Source organism: Sus scrofa, chromosome 12 (genome assembly GCF_000003025.6).
Source record: "Sus scrofa isolate TJ Tabasco breed Duroc chromosome 12, Sscrofa11.1, whole genome shotgun sequence".
Classification (NCBI taxonomy): domain Eukaryota; kingdom Metazoa; phylum Chordata; class Mammalia; order Artiodactyla; family Suidae; genus Sus; species Sus scrofa.
The window spans coordinates 60,507,378-60,531,724 of record NC_010454.4 but is presented as its reverse complement, the minus strand read 5'-3'; the positions used below and the strand labels follow the sequence as shown (position 1 = coordinate 60,531,724).

At 59.9% G+C, this 24,347-nt stretch overlaps 1 protein-coding gene across 1 annotated transcript; it reads left to right on the top strand.

Annotated features, from left to right (window-relative positions):
• ALKBH5 (alkB homolog 5, RNA demethylase) lies at window positions 1,486–24,063 on the top strand. The gene is made up of 4 exons (XM_021067995.1): window positions 1,486–2,960; window positions 11,662–11,742; window positions 21,601–21,756; window positions 22,430–24,063. Exons 1-4 carry the CDS (start codon window positions 2,191–2,193, stop codon window positions 22,605–22,607), a joined length of 1,185 nt encoding a protein of 394 aa, XP_020923654.1. The 5' UTR covers window positions 1,486–2,190; the 3' UTR covers window positions 22,608–24,063.

The window sequence follows — 24,347 nt, the reverse complement described above, 5'->3', positions numbered from 1 at the left end:
CACAGGCTGGCTTGGCGAGGAGGGTCCCTGGCTGCAAATGGTCGGAGTCAGGGAGGAGCGCCCGAGGGTGGGGGAGCCCTGGGGAGGAGGTAGGCCCCAGGTTTGCCTGCATGAGCCGAACTGGGCTCTACCAGGCTCTTTGGGAGTACTTTCTGATTACTGAGGTAGTGAGCTCCGTGCCAGGAGGTGTGAGCAGGGCCCGATGCCCCCTGTTGGAGGCCAGTTTAGAGGTGGACACTGGGCTCTGGAAGGGCCTGAGGCTTCACAGCCAAACCCCCAAGGTGCAGACCGTGGGCCCCTGTGCTGGGGGGTCGGTCACACAGAATGGCCCAGACCCCCTGGCCACCTTCTAACCACCTGCAGCTGCCCTCCTACCCCACCACCAGCGGTGCCACCTACTGCTGCCGCTTGGGGGGGTCCCCTGGGTAGGGGGCTTGGGGACAGTGGCCAGGCATCCCCCTCCCACAGGCCTTGCTGGCCTGTCCTTGCCAAATCCCCAGCTCCCAACGGGACTTGAAGGCCTGTCAGCTTAGGGCGAGGAAACAAGCTGAGACTTGAGGGCAGCGGTCCATCTGCTCAAGGAACGGGACTTCATCCTCACAGCACCATACACGTGGGCCCTGCACTGATGTCATTCTCGTTTCAGACCCACAAGAGCGAGGCTCGAGTGAGGAAGCCACGCGCCCAGGGTCCTACAGCCGGTCAGGGGGTCCAGACCCAAACACCCATCTGCCAGGTTGCAGGAGCTGGAGCTCAGGCTCCGCGACAAGCTGGCGGCGGTGGGTAGACAGGGCGCAGAGGCAGCTGGCCGGGAGCACAGCGGCCAGGGAGGCGAGGCCAGGAAACCCAAGAAGCGCTGCATCTCAGTGCCAACCTGGGGAGGCTGCTAGACAGGGGGGAGCTGAGCCTCAAAGAGCCACAGTGAAGGAGAGGGCGGGAGGGACGGGCATCCCGGGCGGAAGACCCAGGAGGGGCGAGGGCGACCCCGCGTGCAGGCCCGGCGGTCAGGCGGGGCCGCAAGGGTCTGAACAAAGGCCTGGGCGCCGGGCAGCGCCGCCGCCAGCGCTCCAGTCCCGGGGCTCCCCCGGCGTCCTGGGGGCTCCGGCTGCGGAGGGCCGCGCACGCGCCGCCCCGCCGGGACGTGACTCGGGCAACGTCCACGCCGGGCGGCGGCGAGGGGGCGGAGTCTGCGGCCGACGGGGCGGGGCTCTGAGCCCCGCAATCTGAGCGTTTCCTTGCGCGTTGAGGGCTTCCCTCCGGTAGGGCCTCCACTCAGGCACTCACTTAGCCACCTGGTCAGCCTTCGGAGGTCCTCGCCGCCCGCCCGCCCGCCGCTGATTAGGTGACGGACGCAGTAGCCAAGGCGACCGCCGGATTGACAGGCAGAAGCGCCAACCAGCTTCCGGAAGCTGCCGTCTGGGCCCGCCCGGCCCGTGGCCCGCGGCCCAATGACAAAGTGGAGGCCCCAAAGGGGCGGTGACGGGGCAGCCTGGGTTGTGGCGGTTCCCTGGTGATTGCGCGCTGGGGACTGAGGCGATTTGGGGCATTCGGGCGATGCCGTGACGCAGCGTGGCGACAGCGTCGACGGCGTGAGCGCACCCCTGTGGAGGGAGCCCTTCGGCCGCGGGGTGGCGCGGAGAGGAGGCAGGCTGCCGCTCGGGGTGCTCACGGAGCCCCTCAGTGGGTGGGGGAGGGGCGGCGGACGGCGAGCGGCGCCTGTCTGCGCGTGCGCCGGCACCTCCGCTGACCCAGCCGCACGCGCGCGCATGCTCGCTGCGCGCGGAGCCGCGGTGGCCGGCCGCACTGCGCCTGCGCGCGGAGCAGCCCGCTGAGGAGCGGCGCTGGCGGACGTCGGGCGGGCGGGCGGCGGTGACGTCGTGAGGAGCGCTTTAAAGTGCGGGCCGGGCCCGGCGTCCGAGGGTCTGGCCGGGAGTCGGGCCGAGCCTCCGCGGCCGCCCCGCGCGGCATGAGGCCTTGCTGGCGCCCCTGCCCCCCGGGACGCGGACGAGGTGGAGGAGGAAGCCCCGTCGTCGCCGCCTGACCCGCCGCCCCTGAGGCCGCCGGCGCTGACCCTCGACTCCCCCGCCGGGCGGTGCGGCCCCTGCGGCCCGGGGCCCGGGCGCGTCCCCCAGAGCCATGCCCGGCCGCCCCGCCCGCCGCGGAGCGCCCTAGAGCAGCGGCGCGGGGGCCATGGCGGCCGCCAGCGGCTACACCGACCTGCGTGAGAAGCTCAAGTCCATGACGTCCCGGGACAACTACAAGGCCGGCAGCCGAGAGGCCGCGGCCGCCGCCGCCGCCGCCGTGGCCGCCGCCGCCGCCGCCGCCGCCGCGGCCGAGCCCTACGCGGCGCCCGGGGCCAAGCGCAAGTACCAGGAGGACTCGGACCCCGAGCGCAGCGACTTCGAGGAGCAGCAGCTGCAGAAGGAGGAGGAGGCGCGCAAGGTGAAGAGCGGCATCCGCCAGATGCGCCTGTTCAGCCAGGACGAGTGCGCCAAGATCGAGGCCCGCATCGACGAGGTGGTGTCCCGCGCCGAGAAGGGCCTGTACAACGAGCACACGGTGGACCGGGCCCCGCTGCGCAACAAGTACTTCTTCGGCGAGGGCTACACGTACGGCGCCCAGCTGCAGAAGCGCGGGCCCGGCCAGGAGCGCCTCTACCCGCCGGGCGACGTGGACGAGATCCCCGAGTGGGTGCACCAGCTGGTGATCCAGAAGCTGGTGGAGCACCGCGTCATCCCCGAGGGCTTCGTCAACAGCGCCGTCATCAACGACTACCAGCCCGGCGGCTGCATCGTGTCTCACGTGGACCCCATCCACATCTTCGAGCGCCCCATCGTGTCCGTGTCCTTCTTCAGCGACTCCGCGCTCTGCTTCGGCTGCAAGTTCCAGTTCAAGCCTATCCGGGTGTCGGAACCCGTGCTTTCCCTGCCTGTGCGCAGGGGGAGCGTGACTGTGCTCAGGTAACCACCTGCCTGGGAGGAGGGGGCGGCCGGTGGGAGCCCGCGTTTTCCGCCTCTGACCCGTTCTGTTCTGGGGGCGGAGGAAGGGGTCTGCGTTTAAAACACGTGCGTGAAGACAGCGGGAAGCAGCTCTGGAATTCTCTATCCCCAGGGCAGGTTAGACGGGATCGCGGACTTGACCGACAGCCACCCTCAGGGCGTCTTTCCGGAGGCTGGTTTTAGGAGTCTCTTTACCTTTGTGATTTTAGCAAGTGCGCTTTCCATTCTGAGTCTCCGTTTTCAACTCTGCTTTTTAAAAAAAAACTGGTTGGAGTTATGCCCCCACCGTCTTTTCCCTCTGTCCTCCCTGGTTTCTTTAACGGAGAACAGTGTTCACGGATTCCTCAACAGAAAACGATCCCCACAGAGGGAGGTCCCTGAGAGTGTTCAGTTGTTAAAGGTTCTCCATTCCTGGTCGGGGAGTGACTCTAGGGGAGTTGAGCAGAGGAGCCCTTGGTCCGGGAGTAGAGTGGAGCAGACTTAAAATTCAGCCCCTGTTGGCTGCTCAAGCGCCCATTGGTCGTTTGTAAGAAGGTGTTACCTACCATCCCGGCCGTGTGAAACAAAAGAAAGCTTGTCTCTTTACCAGGTATTAGGCCTTGTAGTTGTGTCAGCAGAAATTAGGCTCCTGGCCTGTTTTCAGTCCTAGGTTCTGCTGAGAATTAGCCCAGGGCCCTGGCCCCCAGAGAGGATTGCCGGCTGGAACACCTCTGCTGTTTATGTGAAGCAGAACGTTTCGTTGGAAGCTGTCTCCTTCCAGCCCTGAAACAAGTAAATGTAGCCGTGTGGTTCAGTAATCCCCCAAACCTCTTAGGAGATCTAGACTGCAGCTGTTCAGAGCAGCTTGGTCGACCACCAGATTCTGGTACAGGATCAAGACACACTGAGATTTTGTCGTGAGCAGCTTAACCTCTGAAGTTCAGTCAGTGCCGTGGGTCACGGTCACGGTCACGGAGAGAAGCAGGGTCCCTGGAGCCCTCTCAGCATCATGAGGCACATCTTTCGCATTTGAGTGGAACGGCTGAGGCTGCCTCCGTACTTGCCCATGGCAGCAGAGCCTTGCGATAGGGAAGGTCTCCTGATGGGCAAGTCCATGGGCAAGTCAGCAGCAGCAGGAGCGGTACTTCGGATTCCTTGAGCATCGGAAGTTAGAGGACCACTTAGCTCTTGGGGGCCGCCTTGTCATCTGGGCTTCCCGGCTCCTCAGCTCTACATGCTGCTTCCAGATGTCCTAGCAGATCCCTTTAAAATGGGATTTCCAGGGCAGACTCTCCCAAGTGGCCTGCCGTGGAAGGCAGTTTGCTGTCTGACTTCGTTGAAGGGCTCTCCATGTCACAAGGATCTCAGACGAGGGCCATTTGGCCTCTCCGAGGGATGTTCGTTTCCCACGTAATCACAGGTCCTCAGGGTTGTCAGCAGGAGAAGTGGCAGTGGTCCCCTGTGTACGGGGCGGGGGGGGGGGGGACCACAGGAGGCAGTTGGTGACTTCGAGAGTCCCCCTCCTTCAGCGCACGCACACCCTGTATTGAAGAGGAGTTTCAGGTTTTTAGCTGCAGCTCTGTTACTGATCCACCACAGGATTGCATCATCAGGAAAATTCTCCTCATCTTTACCTTAAAATAGTAAAGTTCTGAAGCTTTCCCAGTCCCTTCGTCCTGGATTCTGACTTGGCTGTGGAACGTGGGAGGCTCGGCCACGTCCTGCAAAGTGCGGGCCCAGGCTTTGAATCCAGCTCTCCCCTGCTTCGCTTTGGGATCTTGTGGGTGTTCATCTGTAAATGGGGCTGATGCCACCTTCCAAGGCCTGGGCATGGTGATTTGGTGTCTGACAGAGGGCCTGGCACAGGGTAGGCTCTGAGACGGGAGCTTTCGCACACAACCGCGTGATGTTCCTTTGCCGTCTCGCTGGGGAAGGGGCAGGGAGTTGGGGGAGCCTTACACGTAGCTCTTTACGGAGTCCACAGCCCCGTGGACACCACAGACGGGTCCAGCCCGGGAACGTGACTGCCGGAGTACACTGCGTGGGCACGTGTTAATCCACTCTGGAGTTTGGTCGTTTGCAGGAGGAAGTCAGCTGAACTTGTGGGGTGACTAGGAGACCACTAGGAATTAGCCAGGCAGAGAAGGTGGGGGTGGAGGGCTCGAGGGCACGAGGCTTTGGCGGCGGCAGCGAGGAAGCAGCCTTAGGGGGTGCATGTTGACTAGAAGCAGATGGAGGTCGTTGCTAGTCCCTGGGTCCAACCGGGACCTGAAGTGGGATTTTGGTGCCCCACGCAGGGTGAAGCTCTGGGTCAGAGCTTCTCAGCAGCAGTACTGTTAACATTTGGGCCTGGCTCATTCCTTGTTGGGGGCTGTTTAATATCATCTCTGACGTCTGTGCACTAAATGCCAATAGCATCTTCTCTGACAACCACCATCATCTCTAGATGTTGCCGGATGTCTCCAGGTGGTAAGCTCATCCTAAAATGGAGAGTCCCTGCTCTCGGGGGGGCGGGGGGACGGGACTGGACACCCTCTCTGATTTAAACCTTCTTGCACCTGCTCGCTTAGCCCTCTGCTTACTTGATGTGCAGGTGCCTCCCCTCAGGCCCTGCTTGGCTCTCCCCCAGCTGGGGAGAGGGGATGCTTTCTTTTCACTTCCTGGTGTGTATCCCAGCCAGCCCAGAGGTGATGAGCTGGGAAGCTGCAGATTAGAAGGGGCCAAGGAAAACAGTGGTTCCCTACAGATGGGGGCTAAGGGGTGGGGTTCTAGTAATTGTCCTCCAGTTCAGACTTGTGCTGTCAGTGACGTTGGTGTCTGTACCCGTCCAAGGCAACATGGCAGGAATACAGTTTTGTTTATTTATTTAATTTTTTGGGGGGGCTTTTTGCCTTTTCTAGGGCTGCTCCCGCGGCATATGGAGGTTCCCAGGCTAGGGGTCTAATCGGAGCTGTAGCCACCGGCCTCCACCAGAGCCACAGCAACGCGGGATCCGAGCCACGTCTGTGACCTACACACCACAGCTCACGGCAACGCCAGATCCTTAACCCACTGAGCAAGGCCAGGGATCGAACCCGCCACCTCATGGTTCCTAGTTGGATTCGTTAACCACTGAGCCACGACAGGAACTCCCAATACAGTTTTACATTTAGAGGTGTCAGTGTGGATTTTAGTGTGTGGCACTCATTGACTCAGAAGTGTCTAGACGTGGGCACTTAGAGCAAGGCCTCACAGACCCTTCTGGAAGTGGTTGACTTTTTTCCAAACCCAGTTGGCAGCTGTTTTTTTGTAACCTTTCCATGTTGGGCCTGGATGGGTCCTGTTTCAGTGCTGTTTTCTAGGGAAATAAATATCTTTTATCTTTTTCATATCGGTTCATCCCATATTTCTCCTCTTGTTTTTTGTATAGTGAACCACAGATAAAAGCAGATTTCATTTGGATCAATTAGGATAGTTATCTAAAGGCTAATTGCTTACTTGCTGCTGTATTTATTTGTTCATTTATTTTTGCATTTTGGGACCGAACCTGTCACATGTGGATGTTTCCAGGCCAGGGGTCTCATTGGAGCTGCAGCTGCCAGCCTACACCACAGCCACAGCAACGCAGGATCTGAGCTGTAGCTGTGATCTGCACTGCAGCTCAAGGCAATGCCAGTCCTTAAGCCACTGAGCAAGGCCAGGGATTGAACCCACGTCCTCATGAATAGTAGTCGGGTTCATTTCGGCTGAGCCACAAGAGGAACTCCTGTTTGTCGCTATTTTTAATCACTGCTGCACGGTCTGGTTGTGGCGGCCCCTTGCCCAAAGACCCAGGCCTTAGCCGCCTCTTTGGACACGACTGTGTTGCACAGCCATGGACACGGAGACCTGAGCACAGCCTGTGACTTCCAGTTAACAGTTGACATGGGGTAGAGCGGGCACCCCTGTTGGTCCTGAGCAAGGGGCTGCTCTTGCTCAGCTGGTTGAAGGCAAAATTTAGCTTTCTGGCTTCAAGTAATTGGGAACGTAGGGCAGATAGGTCCTGGGCCACATCTCTTGTGTGGAATCTCCCGATTCCGTGGGAGGGGGAGAAGCTCAGGGTGAAGTCAAGGCTGCTTATTCTCAGGAGGGGCTCTGGGCCAGGAGGGCGTTGGCTGGCTCGAGTTCTGCCAGGCCCGACAAGAAGGCAGAGGGCAGCAAAGGAAGGGAAGGCGAGTGGCGGTCTTCGTCACGAAGCTCAGAGGGAGCAGAAAATACGCAGCCGTGAGAACACCAGGGCTGGCTGGCTGACCGTTTCGGGCAGGGCAGGGGGTGTGCGGCCGTCCCTGGGATGATGCTTGTCCCCTGGAGGTGTGCCTGTGTCTTGGTGGGCTTCTTCCATGGGTGGCAGGTGTGCCTGTGTCCTTGCTGAGGTCAGTGAGGCCCCGGACAGGTTGGACCTTGTCACTGGAAACAGGCTTTTCTTCCTGCTCCTCGTTGTCTCCCCGTCCACCCCCACTCCCATCACAAATCAAGAAACGAAACCCAGTGTAGCTACTCTCTGAAGCCAGGCGTTGGGTTAGAGTTCGTGCTGCCGGTTGAGCTGACTGACTCCCGGTGTGCCTCTGCAGAATGGAGCTGCTGGTGTCCTAGAGTTGTTATCCCGCATTGACCGTCTCACTGCTGAAGGCTTGAGGTTGAGGTGAAGTGTCTGGAGGTGAGCTGCCTCTGTTGATGCCTTGCGGTACACAGAGTTGGGCCTTGAGAAAGTCCCAGGACTTTTCCTCGGGGGAGGCCGTGTGTCCTCCAGGAGGTTCAGGTTTGTGGTTATAACTTGACCTGTGCTCACAGTGCCGCCCCTGTGCCCAGTGGCTGGTCCGCTGCCCTCAAAGCGTAAGTGAGGTCCTGCAGGCCCAGCAGTGGGGAGGCAGGCTGGGGGCGGGGAGGCCGCCGGAGCAGGTCGCCCCAGCTGGAGGGAGGCTGTCACCAGGCAGCCCTGGTGATCTTGGCCAGTCCCTCCGTCTCTGGCTGACTTCTGCCCTGGGCAGGGCACAGAGTAGATGGGGACTGGCGGCCGGCCTGGAGCTGTGCCTGAACAGTCCTGTCCCCAAGGCTGTCCCCTGGAGGAGACGTGTGCAGCCCTGCACAGTCCCTTTAGAGGGTCCTCCGGGCTTCTCGTCCTCCGGCACCTAGTCCTCGAGGAAGGACTGGCTGCCGTCTGTCGCGCACATGTGGAGCCTGAGTCTTGAGAGCAGTAGACACGTTGAGCTCAGCACCCGGCTCATGTAGCATCCGCCGTGTGCAGAGATGAGCAAGGCTCTTAGGGAGGACACGGTTTCCACAAGGCCGAACAGCAGTCGTAGAGAAGCTTGGGCGGGCAGGGTGGGGGAAGCCAGCCGAGGGGCGCTGAGCAAAGCTCCCCGTGGGAGGGGACACTCTTCACGAGTCGCCTCAAGCCTGGTGTAGCGGGTGACAGCCTGCCTCTCTTGCTCTGGATGCCTGTGGCATACTAGTCACTGCTGCGGGAGGGGTCGGCGCGGGGACTCGAGGGGCTGAGTCCAGGCCAGTGCCAGCACGAGCTATTTCCTCTTCTCCCTTCCCTGTGAAAACAGAAGAGCAAAAAGAGCAGGAGGCGCTGGAACTTGTCTTCATGCCAGCGGGAGGGCTGGACCCCGGGCATATTAAGTTTCCAGCTGGCAGACCGGGACTTTTGAACAGTTCTCTTATTAGCAGGTAGATTCCTTAGCAGTAGATAACCCTCTGTGGTCTCTGCTGGACACTTCGTGCTGCAGTTTGGACGATGCACCTCCTGCTCCCCCTGGAGCCTGGTGGTCTGAGGAGGGGTGGGTAGGCTCTGCACAGCTGCTGGAGGGTCTAGAAAGCTAGGGAGCTGTTGAGGTGGGGAGCCAGCGGGTGCTGTGTTCATCCTTCTGGGCCTTTGCGGCTCTGCCTCTGCCCCAGTTCTTCTGAGGCCTGGGCTGGGTGGCAGGAACCTGGCTTGGCTTGTTCTTCGTTGTCGAGCCTTGGGAAGGTGAGGGCAGTTAAAATTTGACCAACGTCTGGGTTGGCTTCTACATGACGGAGTGCAGTTCCTTGTTGGAGATGGGAAGTCAGGGCCCTTGGCGGTCCTATGGCCAAGTCAAACAGATTAGTGACACTTGTTGACGGTAGGCAGGCTTGCCTGCAGCAGTAGTGCAGATCCAGGCCTTAGAAATGTGCCTTGGGTGGCCTTTGGGACTGGACTCTTTGGGAAAGTCCTCTGTTTGTATGGGACAGTCTTGCAGCCCAGACCTGTCCCGCTGTGAAGGACAGGAGGGGCATAGGATGAGATCTAGAGCCCTTAGCTCAGGGAGGGGGCCCGGGGGCCTCTGTGGCAGTGTGTCCTGGATCCAGGTGGTCCCAGGGCGCCAGGCACCCAGGGTAACCTAACAGCAGTCCTGCAGGGGGGCCGTCCACTGCTGCTCTCTGGGGTGCCGGCCATGAAGACGGAGAAATGTGATGCTGCCTAGAAAAGAGGGCACTCACCCCTTTTTTAAGATCTTAACCATTAGTCACCACAAAGGAATGTCCTTAGTGACAGAGCATAACCACTGGACACCCAGGAACCTACCTCCGTCCCTACAGATGGGGGAGCCGAGGGCTCAGTGCAGCACGTGACTCAGCTAAGGTGTCAGGGCTCGGGTTCTGACCCAGATCTCTTCAGAGCCTCCGTCTTTACACGGCAGTTCTGTGTGGGCCTGCAGATATTAATAGGTGTTGTTTGAAAGAAAGTTCTTGAGTCAGTGCTCGCTTAAAGGAAGTTTGCGGGTTCTTTTGCTGTAGTAGCTCTCAGTCCTTTAACAAGGAGGGGCTGTGCTGGCGGCACGTGGAAGTTCCCGAGTCCGGGCTTGAACCCAAGCCACAGCAGTGACAGTGCTGGATCCTTAACTCACTGAGCCACCGGGGAACACCTGCGAGTGCTTTTTTTAAAAGCTCATCAGCATTTTCTAGGAGTTCCTGTCATGGTCAGCAGTAATGAACCCAACTAGTATCTGTGAGGATGCAGGTTCGATCCCTGGCCTTGCTCAGTGGGTTAAGGATCTGACGTTGCCGTGAGCTGTGGTTTAGGTCACAGACGTTGCTCAGATCCCATATGGCTGTGGCAGCTGAAGCTCTGATTTGATCTCTAGCTGAGAACCTACGTTATGTCGCAGGTGCAGTTCTAAAAAATATATATATATGTATGTATGTGTCACACATACATATCGGGGTTTTTTCTTTTTATAGATTGATTTGACTGTGAATATTTGTAGGATCATGTGGGACTGGTATTTATAGAGAAAATTGAAAACCCTGGTTTAGGAACAGCTTGGAGGGGAAATCCCTAAATTAAGTGTCTTTTTTCCTCCCCCCACATGGCCTCAAGTCAGATTTCTGAGTCAGAGGTGCTTCTCTCTTGGACTTTTTATTATTTTTTTACTTGCTCTTGCATCCAGTTTTGCCCACACTGGGGCAGCCTGGCCATTTGGAGGAGTCCTTCCCAGGCTTTCAATGTTTTTAACAGTCACTCCCTGTCTTCGCAGCTGCGCAGCCGAGTAGAAGATTGGGGGCAGGGGTGGGGGGTGTCAGGGACTCCCAGCAGGAGAAGGCCGAGAAGGTGCCCCCTTCCCCAGGCCTGCGGCTGAGAGTGTTGCTGGCTGCGGAGCTGCCCAGGCTCCGGCGGGTCGGGCTGGAGTGCCTCTGGGTGCTGTGCTCTCGGGGCGGGCATGTGAGAGGCTCCGGAGGCTGAGCTGGCTTCCAGAGTTTGAGATTGGGAGGACGTTAGCCGTGAAGAGAAGAGTCGTCTTCCCACATTCATTGGTCTGAGCAGTTTTAAAAATCCTGTAACTTGAGGAAGATAAATAGGTGTTTGAATGTGATGGAAATTCTTAAAATATTCCAAACACAGCTGTTTCCAAGATTTTGGATCCCTTAAAATGAGGTTTTGGAAAGCTTTTATCCAAGTAGATAAATTTTCTTTTTGAACGTTGCAGCCTTTTGGTGACTCAGTGCTGTCAGCGTCTGCCTTGGCTTCCTCTGCCAGCCGGGGCTGGGGGTTGGGGAGGGTCTTGTCTTCTCACCAGGGTCTGGCCTGAGTCACTCCATCTGCCTCCAAAGCCGCTAAGGGTGTGCCCTCTTGAGGGCCCTTTGGAAGAAGGGCAGCTGCCCTGTGCAAGGAGATTCCTGCTTTGGCTTCTGTTTTAGGACCTGTCTTTACCTCATCCCAGATTCCCCCTTGAGTGGTTTCTGGGCAGAAACATCCTGGACCTTTTTTTTTTTTTAAGGCCACACCCACAGCGCAAGGACGTTCCCAGGTTAGGGCTCTAAGCTGAGCTATATCCGCTGGCCTTCATCACAGCCACTGCAACACAGGATCTGGGCCGCGTCTGTGACCTACACCACAGCTCGAGGCAACGCCGGATCCTTACCCACTGAGCGAGGCCAGGGATTGAACCTGCGTCCTCATGGATACCAGTCAGGGTTGTTACCGCTGAGCCACGACAGGAACTCCAAAAACATCCTGGAACTTAACATGTTATTTCCTTGTGTGTGAATCCCTGAACCTCCCAAATAATGGGGCTGAGGGTGGCTGTAGGACTGGGGCCCTATTTCTGTCTGTTTCCTCCCTCCACCCCCATCCCCACCCCCGCCCCCAGCTCAGGCTGCAGGGCCACCCTCCGTGCTCACGTGCTCCTTTTCTTTTCAGTGGATATGCTGCTGATGAAATCACTCACTGCATACGGCCTCAGGACATCAAGGAGCGCAGAGCTGTCATCATCCTCAGGAAGTAAGTGCCCTGGCGTCCGGCACCTGCTGGCCCCACTGGAGATGGAGGCTTGGGCTCCTCTGTTGGTAGCCTGGCACCCTGAAGCCTGGGAGAGGAAAAGGCTGTAAGGCCTCGTGCTTTCTGATTGGAATTATGTGAGGATAAAGCTATTTTGTTTTCTCTTTATCAGAAAATTAGTTCTCGTGGTTCTTGTCATGGCTCAGTGGTTAACGAACCTGACTGGTATCCATGAGGACGCAGGTTCAATCCCTGGCCTCGCTCAATGGGTTGAGGATCTGGCGTTGCTGTGAGCTGTGGTGGAGGCCGGCAGCTGTCGTTCCAATTCGACCCCTAGCCTGGGAATTGCATACGCTGTGGGTACGGCCCTGAAAAGAAAATAAGAAAAAAAAAAAGGTAGTTCTCTTTCAGGAGTTGCGGGCTGAGCAGAAGCACTCGCCCCCAGTGTCTGTGAACACAGACTTGAGACAAGATTTGGGGAGTCCTCTTCCAGACCCTGGCCTCCCCCACCCCGCTTCCTTGATTCTGATCTGTCACATGTGCTTCTCACTGAGTATTTTTAGATTGTGCCTTAGCAGCTTGCTTTGGAAATGCCTGGATTTTCACTCCTGGGAGGAGCGGCGGGTGAGGAGAGGAGGCGAAGGTGGGAGGTTAGGCCATGTGTTCAGCAGGCGCAGGGCTTGTCGCAGTCCCTCCTCTTTGGCCAGGGAGGCAGGGACGTGCTGGCCAGCGTCGCCCCTCCCGGCCTCTCCAGCACTTCCTTTCTGCCCACGGAGTGAATGGACTGAGTCAGGCCCCTGCCAGGTCAAGACAATCCTGCCTTGAGGCTGGAGTCCTAAGAGGCCAGCTGCTTGCCTGGGTCGTGTAGATGCCAGTGAGCAGGGCGGGGCAGGTGCCTAGACCCAGCCTGGAGGAAGATGTCCTCTTGCTTGGCTTTATTTGTTTTTTATTTATTTATTTTTGGTCTTTTGTCTTTTTAGGGCCACACTTGCAGCACATGGAGGTTCCCAGGCTAGGGGTCCAGTCAGAGCTACAGCTGCCTGCCTGCACCACAGCCACGGCAACGCGGGATCCAAGCCGCGTCTGCAACCTATACCACAGCCCATGGCAACGCCAGATCCTTAACCCCCTGAGCAAGGCCAGGGATCAAACCTGCAACCTCATGGTTCCTAGTCAGATTCATTTCTGCTGTGCCATGACGGGAACTCCTATTTGTTTATTTTTTTGATTCCAGGAAACTTTACTTTTTAGAACAGTTTTAGATTCCCGGGACGCCGTGAGGAGTGCGGAGCTCTCCGTGTCCCCCGGTGCTCCCCTCCTGCCGGGCGTGCTGTGTCCGCCACAGGCTGACCCGCAGCAGGTCACTAGAGGCCGCCCTCCGCTCAGCTCTCCCTGTGCCCTCCGTCTGGGTCCGGGCCGGCACCCGCAGGCCGTTTCGCTGTCCTGTCCCCCCAGCTCCTCTCGCTCAGACGCGCCGGACTCAGTGGGGGGCCGGGGCCCTCCTCAGGGTTACACTGGGTGGGGGTTCGGCCAGGGAGCAGGCCCGTCCCCCTCGGCGCTGACCTCGGGCGCCTGGCTCAGGTGTGTTCGTCGGGCTTCCCTCCAGGGGTGGCCCCGTCCCCACTGTCCTCCCAGGAGGGACGTCCCTGTGGGCCCCACGCGGGAGGGGTGGGGAGTCAGCGCCACCTCCTCGGGGGTGGAGTCGCCCCCTGGATGGGATGCTGCGACTCCTCCTGCTCAGGAGTTTGCTGTTTGCTGTCTGGGACTGTTTGCTGTCCCCCTTGCTGGCGGTATGGATGCACGGCGTCTGCCTTGGGGTCACTTTGTCCCAGCTTTGGCCATTGGGAGCTCTTTTTATGTACCTCCTTTCTTTCTGACTTGGCATCTTTTTAACTTCAGTCAGTAACTTTGGCATCTTGGGTCTTCGGTTCCAGAATTCCATAATATTGTCATGAAGGCTCTTTGGCATGGCTCTGCCACTTTGCCAAGTCAAAATGTTGAGTCTCAGTTTTATCTTCTGTAGAATGAGAATGACCCAGATCTGGGGGACAGCCCTGTGTGCGGGCAGAGCACTGGGCACATAGGGGAACACCAGATGTGGCTGAGCTTGGTGGCTGGCAGCCTCTCCCCGCTAGCATGAGAATGTTTCCAGAACCTGGGAGGAGAAGGGCTTTACCTGGCTTGCCGCTTTCTCTTCCTGTGGTTCCCTGCACCGTCTAGAACCCACAGCCCAGAAGTGATGCAGCCCAAAGTGGAGCTCCCTCTGGTCATTTCTTCTCAGACTGTACTTGGTGCCTCTAGTTGCAGCCAGAGACCTCGCCCCGGCCCCCCAGCTTGGGAGCCAGGGTGGCGATGAGCCAGAGCAGCAGCTCCAAGGGTTCCTCCCAGCCTCTCACGGGAGAGCGTCCCAGGAAAAGCATCCTGGAGGTGCCGATGGAAGTGGCCGAGCCGGAGTGTCAGGTTGCGTTTCTGGCTGTCCCCTTCCTCTGGAGTGGCGGCTCCCACACCTGGATGCTCTGTGGTGGGACTGGGAGTCTTCACTGTTAACCAGCTCTCCTGGGAAGCTCTTTGGCCAACTGAGCGGCTGGCAGTGTTCTCACCTTGGAGAATGGCTGGGGCTCTTTGTTCTTCGGGCCCAGGAGCCGGCCAGGGACACACAACTAAGGGCGCTGGGGAGGAGTGGGCAGGCATCTCCCCAGCCTCCGTGTGCTGCTGAGCTGGTGAGGTGCCCAGCTGGAGGGAGCCAGCCCTGGGGACCACAGGCAGGGGCAGCTCTGTTGCCGGCAGAATAAAACCCGGGTCCTTCTCGGGCCTTGCTCGTCTTCTGGCTTCCTCTCGGTGTCTCCCGTTGTCTTCTGCGCCTCTTACCTTACGTACCTGCAGGGAGTTCCTGTCGTGGCTCAGAGGGGTATGCACCGGCTCGGTATCTTGAGGATGAGGGTTCAATCCCCGGCCTTGCTCAGTGGGTTAAGGACCCAGCATTGCTGTGGCTGTGGTGTAGGCCAGCAGCTGCAACTCCGATGTGACCCCTAGGCTGGGCACCTCCGTGTGCTGTTAGCGCGACTTTAACAAGGCTAAACAAATAAAGTACCTGCAGCTCCTTGTGTGGCCAGCAGACTTATGTCCCAGGCTCTTGCAGCAGCGCGGCCTCTGTTGGGAGCATTCCCATCTGACACAGCCACCCGCAAGTGACCCATACATCCACACCCAAAGTTAGTCGCCCGAGCCATCCCTCAGGAAGCACCGTCTACACACCGGTATTCCTCTCGGCACACCCCCACCCTTTCAGACCGGGACGGCCCATAGACTTGCTGTTACTGGGGCAGGGGGAGCCCTGTGCTTCCGGAACCCAGCAGGAAGGCCGGTCTGGAGGAGGCATTGGGGGAGGACCGCGGAGGCCCATGAGGAGCTGCGCCAGGTAGGAGAGGATGGGCTGGGGCTGGAGGAAAGGGGCAGTACCCTGGCTCAGGCGCCGCCCAGACATCAGGGACGTGGCCTGGGTGGGCGCCTGGCGGACTCCTTGTCTTCGGGTGAGGCAGCACCCAGACGGGTGGGATCTGGGTGTACACAGCCGGGCGGAGCCAGCACTCCCTTCTCTTCAGTTTGGATAAAGTCTGTGTAGGCTGCTGAGGGCGGGCCCGGGGGCTGTGCCACCACCTCAGGTTGCTCAGCACTGGGGTGGTCCTTCCAGGGGCCTCTTGGGGGGAGATAGGTGGGCGGCTGCCAGGCGCTTTCAGGTGCACCAAAACCTGGCTCTGAACATGGGTGATTCGGAGTCTTGATGTGCTGGTGCCATGGTTTCCTGCCGGGAGGCCGGGAGAGACCTTCAGAGAGCCTCCCCAGGGTGCAGTCCTCAGGCTGAGGTCACAGCCGGCAGAGCGAGGCTTTGAACTTGGGTCTCCTGGTGCTGGGTCTTGGGGCCCCTGGGTGGTTTGCACAGCGGAGCCACCGAGTCCTGCCTGCCTCAGTGTGTCACAGGGCAGGTGCTTTGAGTTGAAGAACCTGGAGCCTCATGTGCAGAAGGGCTTTCTTGCCTTTGCTGTGCAAGTAGAGAGCTGATTGCCGAGAGTGTTCTAGGTGGCGAGGCGGCTGCTCCCAGGGCGTGGGGAGAGCTGGCGGCTGAGGTTGGTCAGGTCTTCAGCGATACCCCCAACTTCCCTGAGGGTCGCTCTTTCCCCCCCTCCCCAAAGCATGCTGCCCAGTATCATCTTTGTCAATCGTTGGTACCCCTGGCAGAGAAGCTGGACCTGTTTTTCGAAAGGGTGGTTAAAGTTTCATTTATTTATTTTTTTGGTCTTTTTGTCTTTTAGGGCCACACCTGTGGCACATGGAGGTTCCCAGGCTCGGGATCCAGTTGGAACTGTAGCTGCTGGCCTGCACCACAGCCACAGCAACGCGGGATCCGAGCCGCGTCTGTGACCTACATCACAGCTTGCGGCAACGCCGGATCCTTAGCGTGGTTGGTTTTAAACAACCAGTTAGAGAACCGGGAGGCTGGGCTGTAGCAGCCGTTGGGGGGGAGTGTTCTGTTTTTCCGCAGTTGCCTGATGTGCAGCCTTCTAAGGACCTCGTGTACGGTCCATGCTGGGTTCCTTACTGCTCGTGCCAGGCACTGGGGAGAGTGCTGCCCACACGCTCACTCTGTTCGGAAAGGGGTCAGGCAGGAAGTGAGCTGCCTCAGCTCGCCTGGCCAGTTCGGAGGGCTCCCTGGGCAGGGATTCCTGGCCTGCAGCTGGCAGTCTGCCGCACATGAGGCACCCAGGCAGGCACGCAGACCCGGCGCTCCCTTGGTACCGGGTTGGTGATCGGTCGGCACTCTGCGTGCAGGTGCAGCACAGGCACAGTGAGCACTGTCCTAAGAGCGCTGTCCTCTGGAGCCCAGCAACTTTGGGGGTGGTTGGGCCAAGCTGGGGAGATGGCTCTTGGCCTGGAAACTGCTGGCCAGGCAGAAATGGTAAGTGAAGGCGGGAAGGCGGCGGGTGGAGGCCCCAGATCAGAACTTGGCACAGGAGGTGGCTTGTGGGCTCTCGGGGCCTTCTGGTGGGTGGCCAGGCAGCCAGTCTCTTGGTGTTGGGGAGGCCCCCCGGCCTGCACCCCACCGGCCTGTAAGGCTTGTGTTCCTGCGTGGCTGGCCTCTCCAGTTTAACCACGTGAGACGGCTCAAGACAACGTAAGTAGCTCATTTCTTTGCTGTTGGCCGAGTGGAGCTCAGCTCTCAGTGGTCCTAAGTTGGGAGGAGCAGCTAGAGGTTCATTTGCCAGATGTTAGGCAAAGCTGGTGCGTGCTGGGCTCTGTGCTGGTGCCAGGCACGTGCTGCGTGTGGCCTCTTCTCGTCCTCAGCCTTGGGGGCGAAGAGATGCGAGCACCTCACCAGGGACTGGTCAGGCAAGGCTTCTAGAGAAGATGGGCCACCTGAGGCAGTTACGGGGGCTGGGCCTCGGGCAGGCTTGGAGGAGCTGCTCTTTGCCAAGGCCGGGAGCGTGAGGACCCCGAAGCGGCCCATCCTGGATCGCAGGCGAGAGGCGCGGCGGGCTGGGTCCGATCAGAGGACCTCGTCCGTGCTGGGGAATCTTGCTTAGGAGCGGTTGCCTTGGGAGGCCGAGCTGAGTGGCCTCATTGGTCCCTCAGGCCCTTGGCCCCTGGGGTCCGAAAGGGGAAGCCGAGCAGCCGAGGCTGAGTGCAGCTGAGCAGAGGGCGTGCCCTGCGCCAGTTCCTCCGCTCTCCGTTTCCCTGGTCCCGGCCCAGCCGGAGACGCGGCGCCACCGACACCCTGTGAATCCAGGGAGTGTGTGTCCATGTGCATCCCCCCTGCCCGTTTGGCAGCCTGCCCGAGGGGTAAGGAGGCGGTGAGACCCCCAGGGACGTGACTGGCTTGGGCACCTGGCCTGGCCCTGGCTCTGTCCCTCCTTTATGGACTACAGGTTGGTTACCTGAGCCCTATGTTCTCATCTGTAAATTGGTCAGATTCCAGGGCGCTGTGTGTTCTCCCGTCACCCCCTCTGACTTGGTGGCTCAGAGGTAGGGACTAGGGGGGCTGTGCTGTGTTGGGGTACAGTGAGCAGAGGTGCGTGAGGCAGGAGGAAAGGGGAGCCCTGAGCCGAGGTGTGGGAAAGCTGGCTTGGTGTCTGGCCGCCTGGTGTCCTGGAGGACAGTGAGCCCTGACCAAGGCCTGAGCTGGGGGATCCCTGAGGACCTGTGATCCCGGCCCCGTGGGCGCCTAGAGCCCTGCCTCCTGCAGTATGGGGTGACGTGCTGCCAATCAGGTAGGCGATTTGGAGAGGTGCCCCTTGGGGCCTGGTGTTTGGTTGGCCCGAGTTGGGGGTGTGGTCTGCTGGAGCCCAGGACCGTGCGCTCGGGGGCTCGCTCCTCGGGGGCTGCCACCTCAGTGTAGGCTTCAGAGCAGGCTTCTGCACTTGTCACCTGCTGCGTGAGGAGAGAGCAGGTCCGAGTTGGAGAGAAGCAGTGTTGGAGGGAGGGTGGTGGAAGATGGGGGCCGGGAGGGGGCCCTGGGCTGTGCCGGCGCTGATGCTTAGAGCGGCTGGAGCTCAGCTTGCTCAGTGAAGGGGAACGCGGGTCTGCCTCCTTGCTCGGACGGGACGGCCAGGCTTGGCAGCACGAGGGTGCTTGCTGCGGGGAGAGCCAGGCGTTAGGGCAGTTGGCAGCGGGTTTCCTGACGCCCAGAAACCCTGGTCTCAGCTCTCAGCTCTACTGCCGTAAGAACCCCCTGGGCTTTCCGGGGCCGTCCTGGGGTAGCAGCTGTGTGCCCGAGGCCAGTGACGGGGTCTCCGTTAGGTCGCGTTGTTCCCCGGGTCCCCAGCAGCTTCAGCTCCCTCCTGTCCGCTCAGGTCACGTGCTCCTGTGTCACAGGAGTGCTCGGGCATCTCCCAAGTTCTGGCTTTCCTGGTACCGAGGCCCAGTCCCTGCTTTGTCCCGAGGGTGTCCTGATATACCCGGGCTCGTTGTCGTGACCCTGGATGTTGGCTGCGATCCGTTCGGAAGATCTTCCTGCCTCTTGCCACCCGAGGAAGCCCATTCCCAGGCCTTCCTGTTAGAACTCGGCTTCCTGCCTCCAAACTTGGGGCTCTGACCACTGAGCCCTGGCCTGCTCCCTGGGAGTTGGCTGCCCTGTAAGAGGGTGTGCCCTGAACAAATGCGGCTCTGGGCTGGGGATCTGGCTCAGGCCTGGCTTCTGCGGCTCGGCGGCTTTTGGGACACGGAGGGTGGGCAGGAGCTCCTCCAAGCCGTGGAGAGACATAGCACCAGGGGATGTGTCAGGAGCCGTTGTGGGCCCCAGAGTTCCTGCCGTCCCCCAGAGTGGGTATAGGAGGCTGGGTTTCTGGTGGCGCCCCCTCTGAAGATCCCTTCCCGGAGGGCCGGCCCGGGGGGGGCGGGGAGCAGAGCTGGTCCATGTGCCCGGCCTCCTCTCCCGTCTCAGCTGGTCCCCCCTGTCTCCCCAGCAGCGCGCCACCCTCAGGGCCCAGCCGCGCCCGCGTGGCGGGACGTGCTCGTGCTTTCCAGCCCCGGAGGTGTGTGGGCCAGGCCCTCCTCTCAGCTCTGCTCTTCTCCGGCCGCCCGCTACTCACCTGAGGAAACCACACCATGGTCCTGGGCCCCTAGGGGCTGCCCACATGGGCTTTGCCCTGGGCGTGTGCTCCTGGCACCCGAGGGCTCTTAGTGTAGACCTGGCTCGGCAGTGCTCCCGGCAGCTTCAGACCCCGAAGCCCCTGAGTGGAGCTTCTTGGCTGACGTCGCGTCTGGTGTGAGCTCTCAGCGCGGGGCTCTGAGGCCTGGCCCGGCCCACGGGGTCCACCCTTGGTCTGCGCAGGCCCTGGAACGCATCCTGACCTTGAAGGTGCTGGCCTGTCTTGGGTCTCTAGACCCTCAGAACTGGAAGAGGCCTCTGCTCGGCGGGGTAACAGGCCCGGACTCTGAGAGGCAGTATCAGGGCTGATGTGCCCTCTGCTGCTGGGTCCTGCTTTCTGGAACCTGGGGTGCCAGCCTGGAGGCTGAGACCCATGCGCCAGGCCCTCTGCTTCCCTATCTAAGAGGCCAAAGCAAAGGGGGGCAGTTGCCAGTTTGGGCCTGAGGAGGCCAGATACTGGTTCCCAGCTGGGAAGGAGCCCCCTGCTGGCCGCCCAAGGAGCAGCCCCGCCCAGGTTCAGAGCCATGGCTCCTGCCTGCCAGGCTTGGATTCTCACCAGGACCAGACCTTTTTCCCAGGACTTCCGGGTCACATGACTTCCTTCCTACTGACCCAGTTTTCCTGTCTGTTCACGGCGAGCCTGGCCGGTAGAGGGAAGGGGGAGCTGTGAGGACCAGACACAGTCGTTCCCAAGAATCCAAAGCAGGGGTTCCCATTTGTGGCTCAGGGGTCATGAACCTGACTAGGAACCATGAGGACGCAGGTGCGATCCCTGGCCTCACTCAGTGGGTTAAGGATGCGGCGTTGCCGTGAGCTGTGGTGAAGGTTGCAGACATGGCTTGGAGCTGGCGTTGCTGTGGCTGTGGTGCAGGCCGGCAGCTACAGCTCCGACTCAGCCCCTAGCCTGGGAACCTCCATGTGCTGCGGGCGTGGCCCTAAAAAGACACAAAGAAAAACAAAGAAGGAGTTCCCGTGGTGGCTCAGTGGTTGACGAATCTGACTAGGAACCATGAGGTTGCGGGTTCGGTCCCTGCCCTTGCTCAGTGGGTTGAGGATCCGGCGTTGCCGTGAGCTGTGGTGTAGGTTGCAGACGCGGCTCTGATCCCGTGCTGCTGTGGCTCTGGCGTAGGCTGGCGGCTACAGCTCCGATTCGACCCTTGGCCTGGGAACCTCCATATGCCGAGGGAGCGGCCCCAGAAAAGCCAAAAAAGCCAAAAAAAACCCCACCAAAACAAAACAAAGAAGAACCCAAGCCAGCTCTCGGGTGTCTGCCCTGCTGCCTCCAGCGTTCTCTTGAGGGGTCCTTTGAGTCTGGCCTGGCCATGGCACCTTCTTCTTCGGGACCCAGTTGCTACTTTGTGCCCAGAGCAGCCCATAGGAAAGGTACCTTTTGGGCCTTCTCCCAGCTCACCCCAGGCCTCTCTCCTGCCCCTTACTGCCAGGGACCTGACTGCCTGCCTCCTCTTTATCCACAAGAAGCCTCGGGTCTCCTTAGAGGTTTCCCAGGCCAGCCTCCTCCTGGGCTGACGTCAGCAAGGACTTGGATCGCTTCTCTAGGCTCCCTGCCGCCCGGCTTTTCCGTCCTTTCTTCCCCATCCGTCCCGGCATGTTTTTCCTTTGCTAGGTGGTGCGTTCTGGTGCTGGGTGGTGGCTTTGCTTTCAGAAGCCTTCCGGCTTTGGCTTGGTCCGCATCCCGGAACCAGCAGAAGCTGCCGGGTGGCTGTGGTGGAGCCAGAGCTGAGCCTGACTGTGGATTTGGGCCTGGGTGCTCCTCTTGGCTCTGCCACAGACTCAGTGTCCCTGCGTGTGAGGAAGGACGGTCTTGCTCTGTCCCCTTCCAGCCCTTCCACAGCCCGGCCTGGCACATCGGGCGGGGGGGAGGTGTCTGGGGGGGTGTTGGTGCCCGCCAGCAGGGCTCTCCATCCTCTGGCAGGTGCAGTAGACATCCCTGGAGACTCTCTGGGCCTGAGGAGGGGCTGCTTCTTCCAGCTCAGAGAGCAGCAGGTCTGCTGAAGTCCTTGGCAAGTCAGCCGGGGCAGCAGGTCAGCGGAAGTCCTTGGCAAGTCAGCCAGGCCAGCCCCTCGTTGAACCATGAGGAGACAGAAGTGCCGAGCAGAGACCCCTGGCCCCTACGTGGCCTGGCCAGAGAGAGTTGGTGCGATCCCCCCCACCCCTTCTCAGAGGCCCGCTGGTGACCCCTGCTGTGTTCTCCTTTGCAGGACAAGGTTAGATGCGCCTCGGTTGGAAACCAAGTCCCTGAGCAGCTCCGTGGTAGCCCCCAGCTACGCGTCGGATCGTCTGTCGGGAAACAGCAGGGACCCCGCGCTGAAACCCAAGCGGTCCCACCGCAAGGCAGACCCTGATGCTGCCCACAGGTACTTGACTGTGGTCCCTTGGCAAAGGCCAGCAAAGCAGCGCCAGGGCCTGGCTGCAGGGCGGGGTGGGTGGTTAGGAGCCTGACATCGCCCACCTTTCCTGAGCTTGGTTCCCCGGGGTTGGTGGCATTTCCGGCTAAGCCTCGGCCACCTGCCTGCCTCGCAGGGGGAGGGGATCGTGCCGAGACTCTGCCAAGCGGGAGTGCTTCGCAGCCTTCCCTTGTTCATGGCACCCAGACCAGGGCTCTCGTGGGCTCTACTGAGGGTTAGGAGGGTCACGTGGGAGCTGCAGGGCAGCAGGGCCTGTTTGAGAGGGGCTGGGGGCCGTGTCTGAGGAGGCTGTTTAAGGTGAGAGCAGGAGAGGGAAGAAGGTGGGAGGCCAGTCTGGCCAGGAGGTGCGGGCTGCCCTGAGGCAGGAAGGGTTTGGTGGTGTCGGGGGCAGCGGGGGGCAGGGGAAGAGGGCAGCAGGACCAGGTAGGGCCTCGAGGCTGTGATAGGGAAGGTCGCCTTATGCGTGACAGCCTCAGCAGTGTCCTGGGGGCCGGAAAGCCCGCAGTCCCAGAGACAAGGAGTGGCTGCTGGCACCAGGTGGCCAAGGACACGGTGCCAGTGCCGCCCCTTGTGGAGAGCCGGCGAGCTGGGCTGGCCCTGATAATGCCTGCTTCCCCCGCAGGCCCCGGATCCTGGAGATGGACAAGGAGGAGAACCGGCGCTCGGTGCTGCTGCCCGCGCACCGGCGAGGGGGCAGCCTCAGCTCCCAGGACCACTGGCGCAAGTCCTACGAGCCCGGGGAGGACTGCTCGGAGGCGGCGGGCAGCCCTGCCCGCAAAGTGAAAATGCGGCGGCACTGAGGCCTGGCCTCCCGGGACTCGGCTCCATCCTCATTAGCTGCCCTCCTTTCGTTTCATTTTGAGATTTTTTTTTGTTTTTTGTTTTTTCTTCTTTTTTTCTTCTTTCTTTCTTTTTTTTATGCTTCTTGTATATTTTTCCCTTTGTTTGTTGCCTGTTCAGGCTGAAGAACAGAATTGGCCAGAGCCTGGTTCTCCGGTTTGTGGTTTTCCTCCTGGGTGGAAGGGCTCTTGGCCTCTGTAGGGACAGAAGCTCGTGCTGGAGTGGCCAGTAGAGGCGTGCGGGGCAGCCATTCTCAATTGGGGCTGTGTCAGGCTGAATTTATTTAAAAGCAGCAAAATGTTTTGGTTAAGGAAATTCTTACTTTGCTTTAAATGTAAATCTTCTCAGTGTTGTAAATGAAGTTGAGTCTCCTCCCTCGTCCTCTGTGGGTTGAGGTCTTGCTGGCTCTGCAGGGGCCCTCCCACCACTCACCTGCTCTCCAGGCCCCAGCAGCTCACGCAGACACCCCTGCTCCGGCGGAAGTTGTTAGTGATGACGAGGCAGAGGCCCAAACAGAGCCGGCCCTGCTGCCCCAGAGCTGCTCTTGGCCGAGACCCCGGGCCTCCGGCGCCTGCTCTGGCCTGCTCTGGGGCTGGCTGCAGTGGTCCTGACCTCTTGCCAGGAGCCGCCTGAGGGTTGCTCCTTTCAAACACACGTGTGCGATTGTGCGGAGCAGTTAGACTTGCCGTGTTGGGGCGGTTTTAGCAGTTGTTTCTAGCTGGAGGGACTGGTGTCCTTCCGAGCATGGAGGTTTTGGGGTATGGAAAATTGTTGTGGTGTGTGGTAGGGGTTTTGTTTCTTTTGTTCTGAGCTTTCATTTTTTTCCTTAGGCCTTCTGGCTTTCCCCTGCCCTTTCCTTTCTCTTCCGTCGGCCAGCTGGGGCCTTCTCCCTGTCGTCCCCCCTGGAGACGCCACCCCTCTGTCCGCCTGCAGCCTGTGGACTGGGTTGGTGCCGCCTCTGGCTCAGGGGCGTGGGAACTGGGGAAGGGGCTTTAAGAAACATTAATGAAAGGAAACAAGTGAAGTCGTTTGCAGTTTCCACCCACTCACATCTTCGAAGGCCGCAAGGTTTTGCTGGTCTGGGTTCATTAGGAATGTCCTTGCCAGCCAGGGCCAAGCCCCGGGCCCACTGAGACCAGAGGCCCTCCCAGTCCCCCGGCTGCCGTCATGCAGGGGCCTCGTCTAAGAGAGGGGGCTGCAGAAGAAAGCTGGGGCAGCCACCTCCAAGAAGGCCTCTCGGGGGCCAGAGCTCCTTTGCCAGCGTGGATTCCTCAAGTCAGGACTGCGTAACTAAAGCAGTTGCAGTTTTATTTTTTTTACAGCTTTTTTCCCAAAAATGATTTGTAGTTGTGTGTGCAGCACTTTGCCCTGATATGTGTGCTCTACAATAAAAACCAAATCTAATATATTTTGAAACAGTTGTCTGATGCCGTCATAAGAGAGGACTTGCCTTTCCTTCTTCTTTCATCCCTTTGTTTTGCCCTGAAACTCTGATGGGGGTTGGGAGGGGAGTTCGTTGCCCACCAGGGCCCCAGAGGGCTGAGGGCCGACTTGCCCCCTCTGCCGTTTCTTCACTGCGAGGAACGTGGACTTGGTAAAGCTTGGGTCCAGGTGCCCGGGGCCCTGGGGGCCCACAGGAGCCAGAACCTTGCCCTGCTGCGTTCCAGAAGCCCTTCTGGGGGTGGTCGGAGAGGCTGTGC